At 42.6% G+C, this 17,472-nt stretch overlaps 1 protein-coding gene across 12 annotated transcripts in view; it reads right to left on the bottom strand.

The window, feature by feature from the left end:
- ARHGAP12 (Rho GTPase activating protein 12) overlaps positions 1-15,920 on the bottom strand; it is a 41,724-nt gene extending 25,804 nt beyond the window's left edge. For 9 of the 12 annotated variants that reach the window (XM_053466530.1, XM_053466532.1, XM_053466533.1 and 6 more), the window contains exons 1-2: positions 15,785-15,920; positions 8,117-8,837 (exon numbers count right to left, since the gene is read on the bottom strand). In XM_053466530.1, coding sequence (XP_053322505.1) covers positions 8,117-8,758 — 642 coding nt within the window. In that variant the 5' untranslated portion in view covers positions 8,759-8,837; positions 15,785-15,920. Of the gene's footprint in view, positions 1-8,116; positions 8,838-15,784 lie in introns of those variants that run through there. The other 3 variants (XM_053466540.1, XM_053466541.1, XM_053466542.1) reach the window with 1 other exon arrangement.
- Between the last annotated feature and the right edge of the window lie 1,552 nt (positions 15,921-17,472).

The following is a 17,472-nucleotide window of genomic DNA, read 5'->3' as shown; positions in this document are numbered from 1 at the left end:
ATTTTTACTGTAAATGTTTCACTACCAGCAGAGAAGTTCAAGCATCATCCTGCAGATAAAGGATGTTTATTGTAACAAAATGAGATAAAATCAGGATTTTGTCACCCATACTATAGTTTTACACTCAAGTAAAAATATATTTTTTTTTCTATAGGACTTTCCCTTTCAGTTATTTATTCATATCGCTCTCGCAACTACACCAGAGACATGAGGATAATAGTTTTGTCTGAATTGAGCTGAATTCTGCTGCTCTCTGTGTATCGCAGTTAAAAACCCAATATAGCGAAACTAAATAAACTAAATAAGGGATCCCCCAAGTGCACACTCCTGCCCAGGCACTCCGGGTAATCGCGCATCGGCCGAGTGCTCAAAGGCAACATAGAGATCAAGTTGCACTTCAGCCAGATCCTGCCAAATTTTAGCTACTTCACCCTGGATTGGGAATTTTTCCCAATATACAAACTACATAAAAGGAAAGTTTATTTTTAAATCCACCACAGAGGGGTTGATTTAAATCATGAGGCATATCTCCCAAGATGTGCACACAATTTAAACAGCATTAAAAATAAAAGTACAAAAAAAAAATGCACTCAATTTATAGAAAGAGAACATGACATCACATGAGAACCATTCGGTCCATCTAATCTGCCAGTAAAGACAGAGCGTAATCAGTCCATGGTCTTGACTTATGTTTAGCATTTGCCTGTACAATGAATGTTTAAAATTCCCTTACTACCTTAACCTCCACCACTCCTGCTGGGAGGCTGCTCCACTTAGCTACCACCAACTCTTTTACAGTGCCCCGTTTACTGGCACCCTTGGTAAATTAAAAAATGGTGTGAAAATGTGTCTATTGTTTAACCCTTTGATCTTTTCTTCAAAAATAAAAAATACACAAAAACCCTGTTCTAATGGACAAACAATTTCAAACACATCAGAGGTTAATGCTGCATGCGCCAGAATTATTGGCACCCTTTTAGTCAATACTTTGTGCTTTGGGTCTTCTCCTATAATGCCCGACGAGGTTGCAGAATACATGGCCGGGATCTATGGGGGTTCAAGTCAGGGGATTGGGATGGCCTTCATTTTGTGGTCAGTAAACCATTTTTGTGTTGCCTTTGATGCATGTTTTGGATTATTGTCCTGCTGGAAGATCCAACCACGGCCCAAAGTTAAGCTTTCTGGCAGAGGCAGTCAGAGGTTCATTTAATGTTGATATTTGATAAGATACATGGCATCAAGGACTAAGAAAAACAGCCCCAAAACATTAAAGAGCCACAACCACATTTAGCCGTGGGCATGCGGTACTTTCCTGTATGGCTACCTCCCTGTGTGCGGCAAACCCACCTCCGGTGTTCATTGCCCAAAAAAGCTCTACCGCCAAAGAGCCATCGTTCCATTTTTAGAGAAATCAGCCTTTCTAAACGGGTTACGTCATCTTTAAAACCAGCCTTCGTTTAAGCGTGGTGCAATGAGACCTCTGTGTATTAAACCACACTGATTTGTTTGTGGTCAAAGAGGAATTATCTTCTGAAAGGTCAGGGCACCAACAGTGATGCAGCTCACATTCCGGTAGAAGACAAACGGTTTCTACCACTAGCAAGGAACAAATACACATTTTGTTACACGAAGCAAGGCAGTCATTGTAACACGTCCTACATTCTTCAGGAAGAGCACAATTTGATCAGATTGCTAAACGCACTCAAGCAGTTGAATCTGCCTTAAAGCCCCATACAGCCATCCCAACAAAGAACGCGCATGTTCTTCGTAATTACTTTAATTTGCATTCTTTACCTGCACACAAAAGAGCAGCCCATAAAGTAAATAGAAGCATTTTCTGTGTATGAGCAGGGGGGGGCTCTTTAGCGCCCCTCGAATCCTTGCTCGGGTCAGGCTGGGGCTAGCAAAGCCAAGAGTAACATCTTGAGATACTTACTGCTCAGAAGCCATGTTATCTGGGATGGGTCCTGCTGAAAGTAATTTAATTATATTATGAGCAGGACCCTCATCACCTAATGTGTCGATATCTTATTCCGCCAGTTCTAGTTCTGTCAGACACTTTGAATGTATGGACTGTAAGAAGCTCTGTGTGAACCGATGGCGTTATATATACATGATAAAAACAATATGTTCCCAAACAGTCAGGGATTATATGCAGCCCAGGAGGACATCAATCTGTTGCTCTGAAAGCCTCCCCAACAGTACGTATTTCAATTAGACAATCATAGCTTTTTCTGCACAAATCATACATCCGTTGCAGTAAAAAGTCTGTGGGATGGCAGAACAAATGCCAAGCGGGGAGCCCGAGAAATTCTGCTACAGAACCCCGTGTTTGATTTATTTTAATGGACCCGAAGGACGCATCGGGCCAGCTCTCTGCCGCATGAGTCTGGTGACAAAACGAAAGCGAGGAAGAAAAGGAGCTTATTAAACGGTTCATATTTTTCACAGCTGACTCGCTGTGAACAATAAGCATTATTGAAGGATAACAAGCATGGGGGTTGCTACAGAGAAGAAGGCTGGTACTAGCCGCGCCAATACAGCACAAGTTACTGACATTGTAACCATCTTTATATTTTATGCCATGTTACCGGTGGCAGTCTATAGATGTCTGTACGATTAACGTATGTAGAAAGGGGAGAGACGGCGCCATACATAGCTGCAGGGCTTCTATAGTGATGAGATTCTAGCTGAAAAGGTTGGACGCTCCCCTTAAGAAGTGGGTTTTGAGGTTCTTGTAGAATAGATCACGTGAGGATACGTTGTAGCAGGACATCCAGCTTTAGTGATTCTCCTGCCATAAAGCACCGACGCGGCATGGGTTAAACGAGTAACGGAACTCCGTATACAGTCATTTACCTTGACATTTACAGTCGCCGCTCATTAAATAAATAGAAGGTATGTGTAACGCGGGGCTAGGCACGGCCTTTGCATCACCGAACTATAAAGCTCAGAAAGAATAAGTTACTTTTCTGATTTGTCTCCTTGTGCCGTTAGGATCTCGGCTGGTTAAGGGACACAAGGAACCCCGGCTGCAGGAGACGAGGCAATGCCACAGCTTTTAGAACTAAATAACCGGCGTTTATTTACTGAAGGCGTCACGGTTTTGGGTTTAAAAGTAAAAGGACTTTATTCATTATAAAAGCTGAGATCTGTGTCAAGAATTGGCAGAAACCAGCCAGTTAATGGGACACTCCAGCCGCGGCGTGCGCTTTAATCCATATGATGGGCGCGCTGTCCATTTACATTTCTGCGTAGCCCGTTTTGCAAATGCATTGGGGAACTTTGCAGAATTGCCCCTCTCCCCTGCTAAAAGCCCTCCAGGAGATGTATCCGGCACGTGATGTATTCACCCCATCAGCAGGGATCTGTTTAGACCGCACGGCGCATGTGCAAGGTCTGCAGCCAATCAGTGGCAAGAAATAATACATTTTTCAGAGCATTTTAAACGTGCGTTCTCCTATTGCAGGGGTGTCACGGATATTAAACCGTACCTTTAATTTCCTGTTCTAACGTTATCTAATGCTATCTCCACTTCACAGAGTCTGCCAGAACACATAACCTTTCAACAAAGTCAGACAACACGCTTAACAACAAGGAATACACGTCTGAATGGGGAGGAATAAACATGCAGATACTGCTGTGATACTATTAAAAGGTTATTATGTTAAAGAAACACTTTTATTTTTAAGAGCGTATTACAGTCCATTCTGCGTTATTTAGTTACTGGATCTATCTTAACGTCTCCCCTGGCTGCCTTTACCGCAGCACTTTAATGCGTATAACACCCAAGCGTCACCTTTAAATTAATGTAACGCGTATAGAGATTCAAAGGAATCTACGCACAGACTCCCCCCTCTCCCCCCCGAAGACCGGGCAACGAGGTCAGAGCATTATTATTAATAAAATAAATATCTGATGGGACACACGCGGGAAGCTACTGGGCTCAAGTCCTAAACCGCTGTCTCATTAAAGAGGTCTTCATACTTGGCAGAGAAAATTAAAACACATTAAAACCCCTGAGTATCCAGACATGCGCCGCTCGCAGGCGTTGAACACTAAATAGCTCCACTAGACTTCCATTTCTAAATATGTTTCATCAACATGACATTTCACGTTTGCTGATAAATCTGAATACTTAGTAGCCGATTATTCTAAAGCTAAGCCATTTCATTCGTTAACAAAACACACAATGAGAGATATGACTGAAATGAAACATTAGTTTGATGGGGTTTTTTTTCTTAATTTGTACCCAGGTATTTTCTCTACTGAGCCAGACCACAAATATCCCATCAACCTCATGCAGCTCTCTGCTTAAAGGGTAAGCGTGACTTAAAGGGGAACGAACACCATACCTGTCCTTCCATTATTGCACGTGTAATATCTGACGTTATAATGCAATTCTATGTTTGATACGAGTACTCGCCTACCCATGATCCTTTGCCATTCGAGAGGCTAGCTGTTAAGTGGCCAAACTAAAAAGTGCGAGGTCTCCTTAAAAGCGTTAATGACCTATGAAATGATTGAGTATCTAAACATCTTTTACCCCCCTACACGGGTCAAGAAGCTCCAGCTGAGCGGGGTATCTCCCACGGTGTATTCTACGCAGATACGAAACCAAACACACAACACTCCCAGCCGGGAACGAGAACATTGTGTTTGGTTTCACTGCAAACAATAGCCTGAAAGTCCTTATCACACATCTGACCGCGGCGTTTCCTTAAATAAGACTGAAGCAGCAATAAGTGTTTCTTTAACGCTACAGGCTCTGCTCACCAAGCATTATTATTCTATATTAAAGCACCAACATATTCCACAGCGCTGTACAATACGGCTAAAGCAGCGTCCAACGAAATGAAGCTCAGCACATCAGAAGCGGCTGAACAAATTATCAGCCCCACTATGACTGAAACAGAACAGGAGTCCTTGGTCCAGATTCTAAGGAAGCCTGCGAGGAACATACTTTTGATAAACACAGTTAAAGGGCTTTAGCAAGCGGTGACAGCAATAACAGAACGGCGGCAGATACCGTAACCCCCATTACAGCGGGGGAGGGGGAAATATTAACAGCAATAATAAAATAACGAGAACACCTTACATATACTGGTGCAGAAGGCAACGTTTTTAATCACTTATTTTTTTCTGTATTCTGTCAGAACAAAAAAGAAGCCTTAGTTACCGTCCCGGAAATCAGATTAAATGTATTCTATAAAGCAACCTGTCTCCTGACAGTCGGAAGATCCACCAGAACATTACTGCGATTGGATTTATTTTAAAGCATATTGTCCATATTAAAAAGGGAGTAGAGGGAAGGGGTTAAAAAAAAAAAAAAAAAAAAAAAAAAAAAGTCACCACGACTAACCGACAATATTCCTGGTCTTAAAAACCTCTGGAGCTGGATGTTAGCATTTTCACATGTAGTTAAATAATGTTTCAATATTTTTTCATTTTTAGTGTATTATGTACAACACAAGTTTTTTTTTTCCTTAATTTTTTTGTAAACAGTATACATATTACCATTCAAAAGTTTGGGGCCACTTTGTGGTTTCATGGAAAACAGACATTTCTAGCGGTAACATAACTGCAAATGGGTTTTCTGATCAATTAGCCTTTTACACTTAAGCTTGGATCAGTGAACACAACGTGCCATCGGAACACCAGAGTGATGGGAGTGATAAAGGGCCATCGGAACACCAGAGTGATGGGAGTGATAAAGGGCCATCGGAACAGCGGAGTGATGGGAGTGATAAAGGGCCATCGGAACAGCGGAGTGATGGGAGTGATAAAGGGCCATCGGCACAGCGGAGTGATGGGAGTGATAAAGGGCCATCGGAACAGCGGAGTGATGGGAGTGATAAAGGGCCTCTGTACGCCTGTGAAGAGACTCCAATAAAAATCAGCTGTTTCCAGCTACAATAGCCGTCTGCGTTGGATTTCAGATCCATTTTTTGTCATTTTAATGGACAAAATGTGCTTTTCTTATAAAAAACAAGGAAAATTTCTTGGCGACTCCAAACTTTTGAACGATAGCACGTGTGTGAAAGAAAAACAGCACATTCACTAAAAATAAACCGATCTCCTTTTGTATAGTTATAATAATAATAATAAAAATAAATAAATAAAAAAAATAAAAAAAGCAAAATCCCCAACCCCCACCACCAGAATTTGCTTCATTCTTCGTAGCCACAGATATAGGTTAAGCCGTTTATAGGTAACAGAGCATTTAGTCCTACAGCGCAGTCCGGTTCAGTCCTACAAACCACTTGTCGAGACCTGCTCGTGCCTGTTAATATTTGGAGTTTGCTAGATTTACGGTGCGACTGCAGTGGATTCCTAGAATTTTGCAGCGCTTACACACAAACCATTCGCGATCTTAGTCAATGAAATCAAACCATTCGTGATCTTAGTCAATGAAGTCAAACAGCGGGCTGGCGGCAGGCGACCCGATAGATTTTTGAAGGTTAGCAAAATGTAAGATCGTTTAAATCATATTTTTCCTACAATCACAAGAACCTATAAGATTTCCAGGTTTTTTCATAGTCCCGATTGGCCCTTTCAGGTCCCTCTTTGGGGCCCAAATCCTAAAAATCTATTATTCATTCCGTGAAAACTAAACTTCGTAAGACATTAATAAGAATAAAGACGTTTTTATGTACAAAGTCAAATAAAAAGCTACCAAATAGAGCATTGAGCAGAAGCGCCTTTAATTGACCATTTACCATGTCGGGAGACATGCGCTACCGGGTCTCCACTCTTATTCATTCATTTCTCTCTTTTGTTTCCAGCTTCATTCATTCATTTTCTGTGCCACGTGCCTCTACCTCTCCTGTTCTTTTGCCACTTGCCCCATGATATATCTGCCCCCCTTAATTTGTTTGTATTTATTACTGCATATCACTGCACAAAAAGGATTGCCCCCTGCTGCCGGGGGAAAATGCACATAGAGGGGCTGCCCTCCCGCAAGTGGGCAGCAGCCGCGGGTAAAGAGGCGTTTCTAAGTGAAACAGATCGTTTGGGGCAAGTTGGAGCAAATACATAGGAATAGCCTAAAACGATACCTGCACTTCTATGCCCGGATCATGTTATGTTACTGAGAAAAGGTTACCTAAGTGATAATTTCCCTTTAAAATGCCGTTGCTCGTAGCAATGAACGGTATTTCTGCATTGCGATAAGATGAGTCAGAAAGGTGAATCAGTTATGTTTCATAGGGACAGATGCAGCATACAGCGTACACCTCATCAAACAAACAAAAAACAGGATTACTGAGATCAGTGCGTTACCCACAGCAGGGAGGATCAAAGGATCATCAACAGCCGTCACCCTCCATCGCTTACACTCACTGCAAGTAGTAAGCATCACGTTTAAGTATATTCACTAAAGACAGAGTTGATAGTAGAGTTTTGGTTTAACTCTGTGACTTCGCTATGCATTGTGAATATCCACACCCAGTGAGCGCCTGCTGCAGGAAAACCATGGCTGGCCCTGTATAATGCATAGTTAAATCAGTGAGATTTCTGAAAGTTTCCCTCATCCGTTGAACTATACATTACACAGGGCCACAGGGAAAAAAATCCAAACAATCGATCTCAGAAAGACTGTACGCTTAACCGCACGCTACCACCGCGGGCGGCTCCACACCCTACCACCGCGGCCCCAAACTTTTGACCGGTAGCTGCATGTGAAGAGAATCATACAACACCAAGTAGGACAAACCCTTTTAAAAGCCCTTGCATGGTTAGTGTATTACTGGATATATTCTTCTAACATGTCCAATAACCAAATTCCAACCCCGATGAACAGAAATTCACTAAAGTTTTGACTTTAGCATAAACTAAGCTGAGGATTCAGCTGTGTCACCCATATCTATTGTTAACTACAGCTTTACGTCAGAGTTGGTTCATATCATTTTCACTTGGCATAAGTTCTATATATTCCAAGGACCATTCATTATACATGTTATACCACGAGGCAACATTTCGAACCATTAAACAAACCCATTAAAAGCATATTCTACAATTGCTCTTAACTTAGATCGCCATTTAAACTCCAGCTACTTTACAATAATAAAATAATGTTTTTAATTTTTTTGTGGCTCCTCTGGGGTTACAATCTTACCTGCAGTTGTTCAGTTGAGCTGCTACTAAGTTCATCTCCAGACTCTGAATCCAGGGGTATCCGTTCCGAACTTTCTCCGGCTGAATCACCAGAGCAGTCATTTGTGAAACCAGTCTTTTCTACGTCCATCATGTCCGGGCCGGGGAAGTGAAGCGCAGAGGGACTCCTGCTCGAGGCCTTCGGTGAATGCAAATCACCGCTTAGCTTGCCGTTATTGTGCACGAGGTCCAACGTCAGTCCCCTCGCCTGGCCGGGGCTACTGCTAGGTCCAATGTTTTGGTTGGCATCTCTAAATGAAGAGGATTTCCCAAAACTCGAAAGCTCCGGCGATTTGTTGATATTCTCCGTGGACCTCTGCAGCCCTTGCATGACCTTCAGAGGGCTGTTTGGCAGCACTGCCTGCTTGACCGGAGGCATCAAAGCTTTTCGACCAACTTCTTTCACATATTGAGCCGGAACATAGAGGGGTCGGGCGTTCTCCTCCTTTTTAACTTGCCACCAATCTTCATTTGACTTTTTCATCAATATGTATTTTTCGCCTTGTTTTATAACTATCTTTTTGCCTTTGTACTCGTACTCATAATCATATTCTACTTCGACAAATGCAGGTCCAGGTAACGGCTTGCCACTTTTGTCAGCCATATTCACTTAAAAACGATTCACCTCTTTAGACAAACAGGAAGAATCATTATGATCGCTGGTGTTGGAAAGCGTGCAAATCCTAGGGAGAAGAGAAGAAAAAAAAAAAAAACATCTCTTAATATTAAACAAGTCAATCTGTCTGAAATTCAGGACATTGTGTATTTGTCCTCAAACGTGGAAGGAAGAACAGTGAATCTGAATGCAGAGATTAACACGGAGCAGAATGTTCGTGCGCTCGGAATTCTAAAATATCTCGAGCACGAAGAGCCAAAAAACGCTGCATCATACAGCCTACACCCCAGCAACGCACAAGCAACGGCACAGCCGGCGAACAGTCAGTCGCTAGAGATCTGCTTAACCGGGAGAAGCGACCGCAGCGCTCATCGAGAGATTTTCACTAAAGGTCCAGATCTACATTCTAGACCTGGAATGAATGCAAATAAACATAACATGCAGAACACGCAACGGATTAGGTTTATCGCTGCAGAATAAAATGCGGACTGAAGTGGCGTGTTTTGCACAAATCGGCAGAAAGAAAAAAAAAAAAGACTGGCTCCATCGATTCAGTTCAAAAGTTTGGGGTCACCTAGACATCTCCTTGTCTTTGATAGAAAAGCAAATGTTGTCAATTAAAATAACATCAGTATAGACTGCGTTAATGTTTTAAATGACTACTGTAGCTTGGGAAATTTTTACGGAATATCTTTATAGGCAGACAGAGGCCCTTTATCACTCCCATCACTCCTGTGTTCTGATGGCCCTTTATCACTCCCATCACTCCTATGTTCCAATGGATGCTGTGTTTGCTAATCCAGGCTTACGTTTAAAAGGCTAATTGATCGTCAGAAACCCCTTTTTGTTACAGCAAGAAATGTCCTTTTTTCATGAACAGCTAAGTGACCCCGAACGATTGCTCGGTCATGTGTGTGTATGTGTATGTGTATGTGTATATGTATATATATATATATATATATACATATACACACACACACACACACACACATATATATAACATCACAATATAATGTATATAGGTGACATAGGCACAGCTGATTTTTAAAAACCAGGATACAATGTATATTCAACACCAACACTGGGAAACCTTCACAGTTTCTATTGGAAATATTTGTTTATCCAGTAAACCCCAGGGCTAATAGCTGTAGAAAAATAAGATTAAAAAAAAAAAAAAAGAAAGCCACTGCCACACCATTAGCTAAATTTATTACATCACAGCAAAAAGTATTAAAGAAGGATAACGAGACAAAACCAAAGTGGACAAAACATGCAGCAACTCCCAGCCGTAATAATCTAATCAGCTTAAAGGATCACATTTGTGTTCCACCAAAGGGCTATGGGGCTCTGGATAATGTGCTGTCCATGAAGCACCAAGTCACCTCCGTCTGGGCTACCACTTCATGCTGTGGGGCATCTATGCGGTGCCCTGTGCAGCCAGGGGTGTGTGATGTCATTGACAATCGGGTATAGCTTTCATTGAAAGGAAGTTATTCTACATCTGCAAACCTGATTCCTAAAAGCATCCGGGTGACCTACTGACATGACAAGTCCATGCTGTCTTTATGGATTTAATGCAACCCAAAAAAACCTCTCATTATGGATGCCAATGGGTACACTGGCACCAGACACCCTCACAACAGCAATCAGAATAAATTATCAGGAAAAGGAAGTATTTTGGTGGTTAAAAAAGGAACCTGTGAAATAATTCTTTGATTTAGTGAGATTCAAGCGATGATAGAAAACATTTAGCGATCCGCATTGCCTGGCCCCTTTTCATTATTTTTTTATCTCTCATTTGCAGGAGGCAACGGCTTGATGTTAAAGAACCGCACAGCAGCAACGGCTCATTTACAAAAGAAGCACCAGAAGCCGGAGGGCCACCCAGCCCGGTGCTGCAACAGACTATAAACCTTTATTTTTGTGACTCCGTAGACAGGGAGGCTGAAACACAGATGGGGCTATACAGTGACATGCGCTGATCAACTAAATGCAGCGATCTCTCTGTAACCAAAGGCCAGCGAGCCTCATGGCGACATTTTGAACTTTAACACGGCCAACAAGCTCTTTGGAAATCGTCAGTGTTGACGGATTTAAGTGTTTTAGCGCGTTTATACAATAATGTCACATTATAGCGCTGTACGTCCTGGCATTATGACCAAGGAAATGCTTCAGAGAATTTATTTGCGCCGGCCATCAAGAGCTGTATTCACACAATAGGAGTTCGCAAGTTATCTGAACATTCTAACTACCTGGTCTCACATACACTTTGTGTCATTCCCCTGGAAGATTGCAGCCTTTTTCTCACAAGCCTTCCGGTTATTATTAATTCTGTATTCTCCCTCACTGTAATATGGAATCTGCTCACAATCTCTAAGATACAGTAGTAATAATGATCATAAATAATACAATTTAAGCTTTTCTGCACAAGAAAGGACACATTTAGAATGTGAAGAATCCGTGAACGTCATCTCGCCGAGTTGCTTTGCATTACTCAGCTCGCTTGGGTAGAACCCTCAATCAATGAGTTCAATTGTCCCGAAAACTCCGGTTGGAGAACACTTCCACAAGTTGGCCACGATATGGATTTTAAAGGGAGAATCATTCAGAACCCTGTAACCTCATGAAAATGATGAGTCTAAAAACCTAATTATTGGCTTTTTTGGACAAGGAAATTAAACTACCCAGATTATGTGTCTATAAAGCAAAGCTGATTATGTAAATAATCCACTACATTTAAAGAGGAAATCATATTTTTTTTCCAACCAAACAGCATCTTACAAAGCATTTAGAGTGCTTCCAGATTCTCTCATATTACTCCATTACAGATGGAGGAATGAGGGCACTTTACTGTTGGACCTTATTGTGTGACCATTAAAGTTGCTACAAATTTCTGCATAAAAACCCCCGCAAGATCATTACACAGGCTGTGGATGTGAAGGTAAATTATTATTATTTATAGTTTTATATAGCGCCATCAGATTCCGCAGCGCTGTACAATGGGTAGAGAGGACATAACTAGTATAACATAACAAGATATAGACATACAGAAGCAACAGGTGTGGAAGGCCCGGCTGAAACGAGCTTACAATCTAGATAAACGAAGACCAAAGAGTATTCTACAGAAGTAACAAAGTAATGCATAAATTAGGAAAGGGGCACAAAATAATAGCTAAATATTTGGATATCCTGGTGAGCTCATTGGGTCAATAAACAGGTAGCTCATCCACTGCCGAGAAAGGACCGGCCCTCAAACAGAAGCCAAGAGGTCAGCAAGCACTCTGAAGGACCTGCCGAGTTCAGTGGCTGGGAGTAGCATAATGGCTGGTCATCCCTTTGTTATATAGAGCGAATATATATATATATATATATATATATATATATATATATATATATATATATATATATATATATATATATATATATATATATATATATCACAGGTCTTTATGCTTTATGCAAGGGTAGCAAAAACAAAAAGCAGTTACTGAACGTGTACCACCGGAGCACGCCAGAGAACTAGAGCGCTCCCCTTCTACAACGTGGGAAAAGGTCCCACAAGACCAATATAGAGCGTTTTGGCCATAACTCAAGCGCTATGTATGGGAGTGGCGACAGCATGGAGCGCAGGATGCTTTCCAACAGCAAGGCCTGAGCATCTTCCTAAAATGAAAGAATAGCCTGAAGATATACAGGGAAACGCTGCAAGAGAACCTACGTCACTTCCCAAGCTCAGGAGGAAAGTCACCTTTCAACCGGCCAACGATCCCAAGCACAAGGTCAAGAATACATCTAGCGGCTCAAGAACAAAAAGGCCCAGCCAATAGTTTGATCTCAATCCCATTAACAATCCGTGGAGTTATTTGAAAATTGCTGTTCATAAGAGATATCCATCTAACCTTAAAAACCTGGAGCAAATCTGCCAAGAAGAATGACAACAACCCAAGAGACGGGGGGCTTTTACTGTAGTAATGACGACTCTACCAAATTTTTTTTTTTTTTAAATTAAATGTCATACAGATCATAATTGCAGTGTTCCATTTGGAATTCATCAATAAAAGAGAATTGGTAAAGCGCCTTAAAAGACAGATTAATTAAATAGATTTAATTATATGAAATGCCCCAAATTTACTCCGCAAAAAATACATTAAAAACCCTAAATGTTTCAACAACAAAAAATAAAGAAATGAAGTATCCAGTATGTACAGATGATAAGGTATGGCTAAGACGTGTGCCCATGGTGGCATCATATATGACACGGCGAAGCATGCGCTTCCTGCAATAAACCTCACCGCTGAAATTTCAATATAGTCCAGAGCTCCGGACAGATGTTTTCATTACAGCAAAAGCACAAATTCGTTGCAGATGTGGTTCAGACGAGCCGCATCCCTTATGTAACTTTTAAGTCCATAGAATGTAAGGGAATTTTTGTCCCCCGGAGCTCGCCACCAAGATCAACGTTTCAAATGTAATGCATATGCCCCTGGCATTCAAAAGGTTAACATACTGGAAACCAACTGAAGCAAACAGGAATGACTGCACCTCCTTCTCACCACATGCTGCTGTTCAGCTCTCCGCACGGCGCATTGGCTTCCATTATAGATTATAAGCACCTTGCGTTAGGATCCCCTCCCCCCCATCCTATAGAACACATACATGTCAAGAAATATCAACAGAGACCCCGACAGTTCCGTTTAAACTCTTCTTACAGGAGAATGGATTTTTAAATCTACCTTAACCCCTACATCACATGGCAACAAATATCTCCTGCTTACCGAAGAACAGAGCAAAGAAAATCCCTTTATCCTACTTATCGTGTATTACATCACAGATATGGCTCCTTCGACACACGGAGATTATCGACTAATTAATAGCCATTGAAGGGACGGGCAGCTGAACACACGCTTACATACTTACACCAGACAGTTTTACACAAAATAACGGCGTTTTATATAAAAGTGAAGAACTACAATGTTTCAATCAAGGCCCTCAAAAAAGTTACAAAATGTAACTAACCAATTCTACGGCTATTAAAGCAAATTATCATTTTTTTTAATTATTGCCTTTTATTTATAAAGCGCCACCAATTTCCGCAGCGCTTTTTAACATACATATACTCCAGGGGTCTGATAAGATAAGAATTGACAGACAAACCGATACATTAGGTAAAAAGGACTCGGCTCACAAGCTTACAATCTATAGCTAAACAACAAAGATGCTTAGACACAGAGATATATTAACCAGAGAGCGCGGATTTAACAGCAGATACGTATTTTGGCTCATCCGTTTCGAACGTCTTTTTCCATTATTGGCTTTTTTTATGTTCCAGGTAGCCGTGTACCCAAAATTATTATTAATTGATATAGCGCCATCATATTCCACAGCACCGTACAATAGGCAAACCGGACAGAACACCAATTTGGACTTACAGAAACAGAAGGTGAGGAGGGCCCTGATCCATCGAGCCCTGATCAATCATGTACCCACCGCCATCTCTAGAAAATATTGCTTTGTCACTTGTGGCCCTATACTCTTAGAGTATCACCTAATATATAAGTATATCTATATATATATATATATATATAAATATAGATCTCTCCTCTATGTAAAGGATATTTCCAGTGTATGGGTGCTGTGTTTATAGGGGGTTTGGAAACCTGTCCGCCTCCAGCAGTTGTGGGTTTCTAACTTCCATCATCACCTAGCAGGCCTCAGGTTGCCCAATTATAGGATTTGGCACCAGCAGAACCATTTAGCCCATCTATTCTGCTAATTCTTCCTGATGTGGAGTCGTACGACTATGCCATGCTTGTTTTAAACTCCTTTACTGTGTTAACCTCCCCCACGTCTGCTGGGAGGCTGTTCCGTTTATCAACTGCCCTCTAAAACAAGCCCTCATTCCAGAAGCAGAGTTCAGCATCAGAGCCCCATGGTTGTAATTAATAAGGCAAGTTAAAAGACGGACCTATAACTTTATCAACTGCTTTGGGACAGAAAAAGAAAAGACCAACATAAGAGGTATTCTCTCTGTATTAATGATTGACAGAGAAAGAAGTCTTTCTGGGGAGAGCTAAAGAAGCAGGGACGTGCTTTATTGTCGCTTGCCCCCGGGGGTTTCACATCTGCTTATCCAGTAGATAGCCAGACAAAGAATGCAGGTTTGGTGGGACCCTGACCCTGGGAATATCTAACCCCCAGTCCCAAAGAGAGACCCTCATACCCACGGCGAGCGCTACCTGCCAGGTCTCCTCACTCCCGGGGACAGTCTGAAGGTGCAGAGGGGTCACCCAGGGACATGCAGACAGGAACCAAGATCCTGGACCTTACAGGAGAGAGGAAGCAGCAGCCCCAATCCTTCCCACAACTGCAGTGTGAAGGAGGAGGCAGATGGAGGGTGGGGGCAGATGGGAGGGGGTAGGAGCACAGTGACTCTGCCCACAATGTGGGACACACAGGAAGAGGGTGACAGCTTGACTATTGACAACATACCCCCCACTCTCACCATGTTAACCCTTTGTGTGTCAGAAGGGGTGGGCAGAGCATTAGTGCTTGCATTTTTGTGTGTGTGGGGGGGGGGGGTGTACTTCCCAGTTTGTTAGGGAAAAAACTATTTACCCCTTGGAATGTGACAGATGTAGCAACTAGGGGCCAAAGGAGGGGGCGTCTAATACTTTTTACCACCAGCTGGGGTACTCAGGGGATGAAACAGCTTCAGACTGCAGAGATGCACAATAAGTGTGTGTATGAATGCAGGACACCCCCCTTCAGACTGTAAAATGCCCCACAGCACGCAGACACAGAACTAACCCTCCTCCCCGAAAGGGTTAAAAAAAAAAAAAAAAAACTTTACATTTATAAGAGCTGATAAAAACCTGGTATCACACACCTTGCAGGCACCCACAGGGTTAACCCTCGTCACCCGGAACTTTTAGACAAGTGCGGCCGCGGCCACCAGGGAGTTAATTAACCCCACCCCACCTTCCCGTACAAAGAGACTCCTGGTCTGTCACTCACCGAGTTCTCCCACTTCCTCCACCGGGCAGCGGGCGAGCAGACAGCGCGGTCAGAGCGGCCGTCAGCCACAGCGACCACTATGAGGAAGTGGAAACGGAGCCGCCTGTGTACAGCTCCGGAGAGCCCGCCTCCCTGCCACTCCGGGAGTGGGCGGAGACCGCGGCCTGTGACGCGTTTGTCTCCGGCAGCTTCCGTCCTATCAGCATCTGCTGCGTCACGGCCGGGTGACATCACTACTGGCAAGAATGAAAGTTCCAGTAGTTCGATTTCTGCCCGCGCTGATGGACTTTTTGTGATGGTGGAGCCGGGACGGGGGGACGTGTCGCCTGGGTGTAAATCCTGTCCTGGATTCACCTTCATAGGAAGGGGTGTATTTTACTGCATGAGCATCATTGGTATTCCGGCCTCAGAGTTATAATCAGCCCCATACAGTGCTTTATTCGGTAAAGGAGACGTTAACAGGTGGGGTAATAGGGAACACGTTAACATACCCATTATACAGGGACGTCCAAACCATAAGTGCTGGAGAAATTTGGCTTGGTTGGCCCAACCGTAATGCTTTAGTGAATAAACCTCAATATGTGAAGCTAAGAATGGGAACCTGATCTAACGGGAGGTCCTTGGCCGTCGTTGCCCACTTCCTCTTAGCCTAACGGCTGCAAGAGGATAGTCACTCCTCTGAGGAAAGTGTGCCCTCCGCAGAAAGTCTTCCAAGGAACCTTACTGCCAGTCACGACATGACACGCCAGTCACGGCATGACACACGAGTCTGGATAACAAACACATGATAAAGGCGTTTTGCGGAACAGAACTAATGGTAATTCTGAACAACGCACAAGAACACAAATCGAATCTAAATACAAAGCTCTAAATACTGTTTGATCCATACGCTGTCTAGCATAATGCATGGAGCAAGTGTAAGCTCTATAAAGAAAAGAAGTCACATTTACGTTTATTGTGGCAGAACGTTATAAAGAGTAGCCGCTGAGTTTGCCGAGTCATGCTTGAAACGCGATAACAGATTTATCAGTTTTACACCTGGTTTAGCTGCGTAGACTGTAAGCTCTGAGGGGCAGGGACTTTCCTATCGCACCCTGATCAAAATATTTGTAAACCATGGTACCTGTTATATGACTGCTCTTATTGTACCTTCCCTTTTGTTACTTGTAAAGCACTACGGGCGTCTAAAAATAAAAATATATACAGGCGGATGAGTTGCTTCGCGGTACAGCTACTAATTTAGGCCCCCTAATGTGCTGGCTAGTGTGTTGCTTAGTGAATAAGCCCCACGGGGTATACATTTAGTAAACTACATGAAGGGCGATGCTGAGGTTGGTTACCTTGGATATACGTCGGTGAGTCATTTAGGCCATGCAAGAATTACTAAAAAAATCTCCCAGGCAACGCTCGTTTTCACGTTGAAACCATGTACACAACACACACACTGGATTCTTGTATATTTATGACTCATACAGTAATCTCTGTGCTGTAAAGTTATACGTACAATCTAGTAAACAGCCTGCAAGGTCGGGCCAATCTCTTCTGTAACGACATCGGCTCAAAAGGCAGGAACTAAATACCAAAAATGTTCTTTCCTTGAAATTACTGATGAGTAAGTGGCACGTGTCATGCTTAATATATATATATATAGTTATATAGTTATAGTTATATACAGGCCTCAGCATATA

Source organism: Spea bombifrons, chromosome 5 (assembly GCF_027358695.1).
Source record: "Spea bombifrons isolate aSpeBom1 chromosome 5, aSpeBom1.2.pri, whole genome shotgun sequence".
NCBI classification, from domain to species: domain Eukaryota; kingdom Metazoa; phylum Chordata; class Amphibia; order Anura; family Pelobatidae; genus Spea; species Spea bombifrons.
Note: the sequence above shows the minus strand (reverse complement) of the source record. Positions and strands in the feature narration are given on the sequence as shown.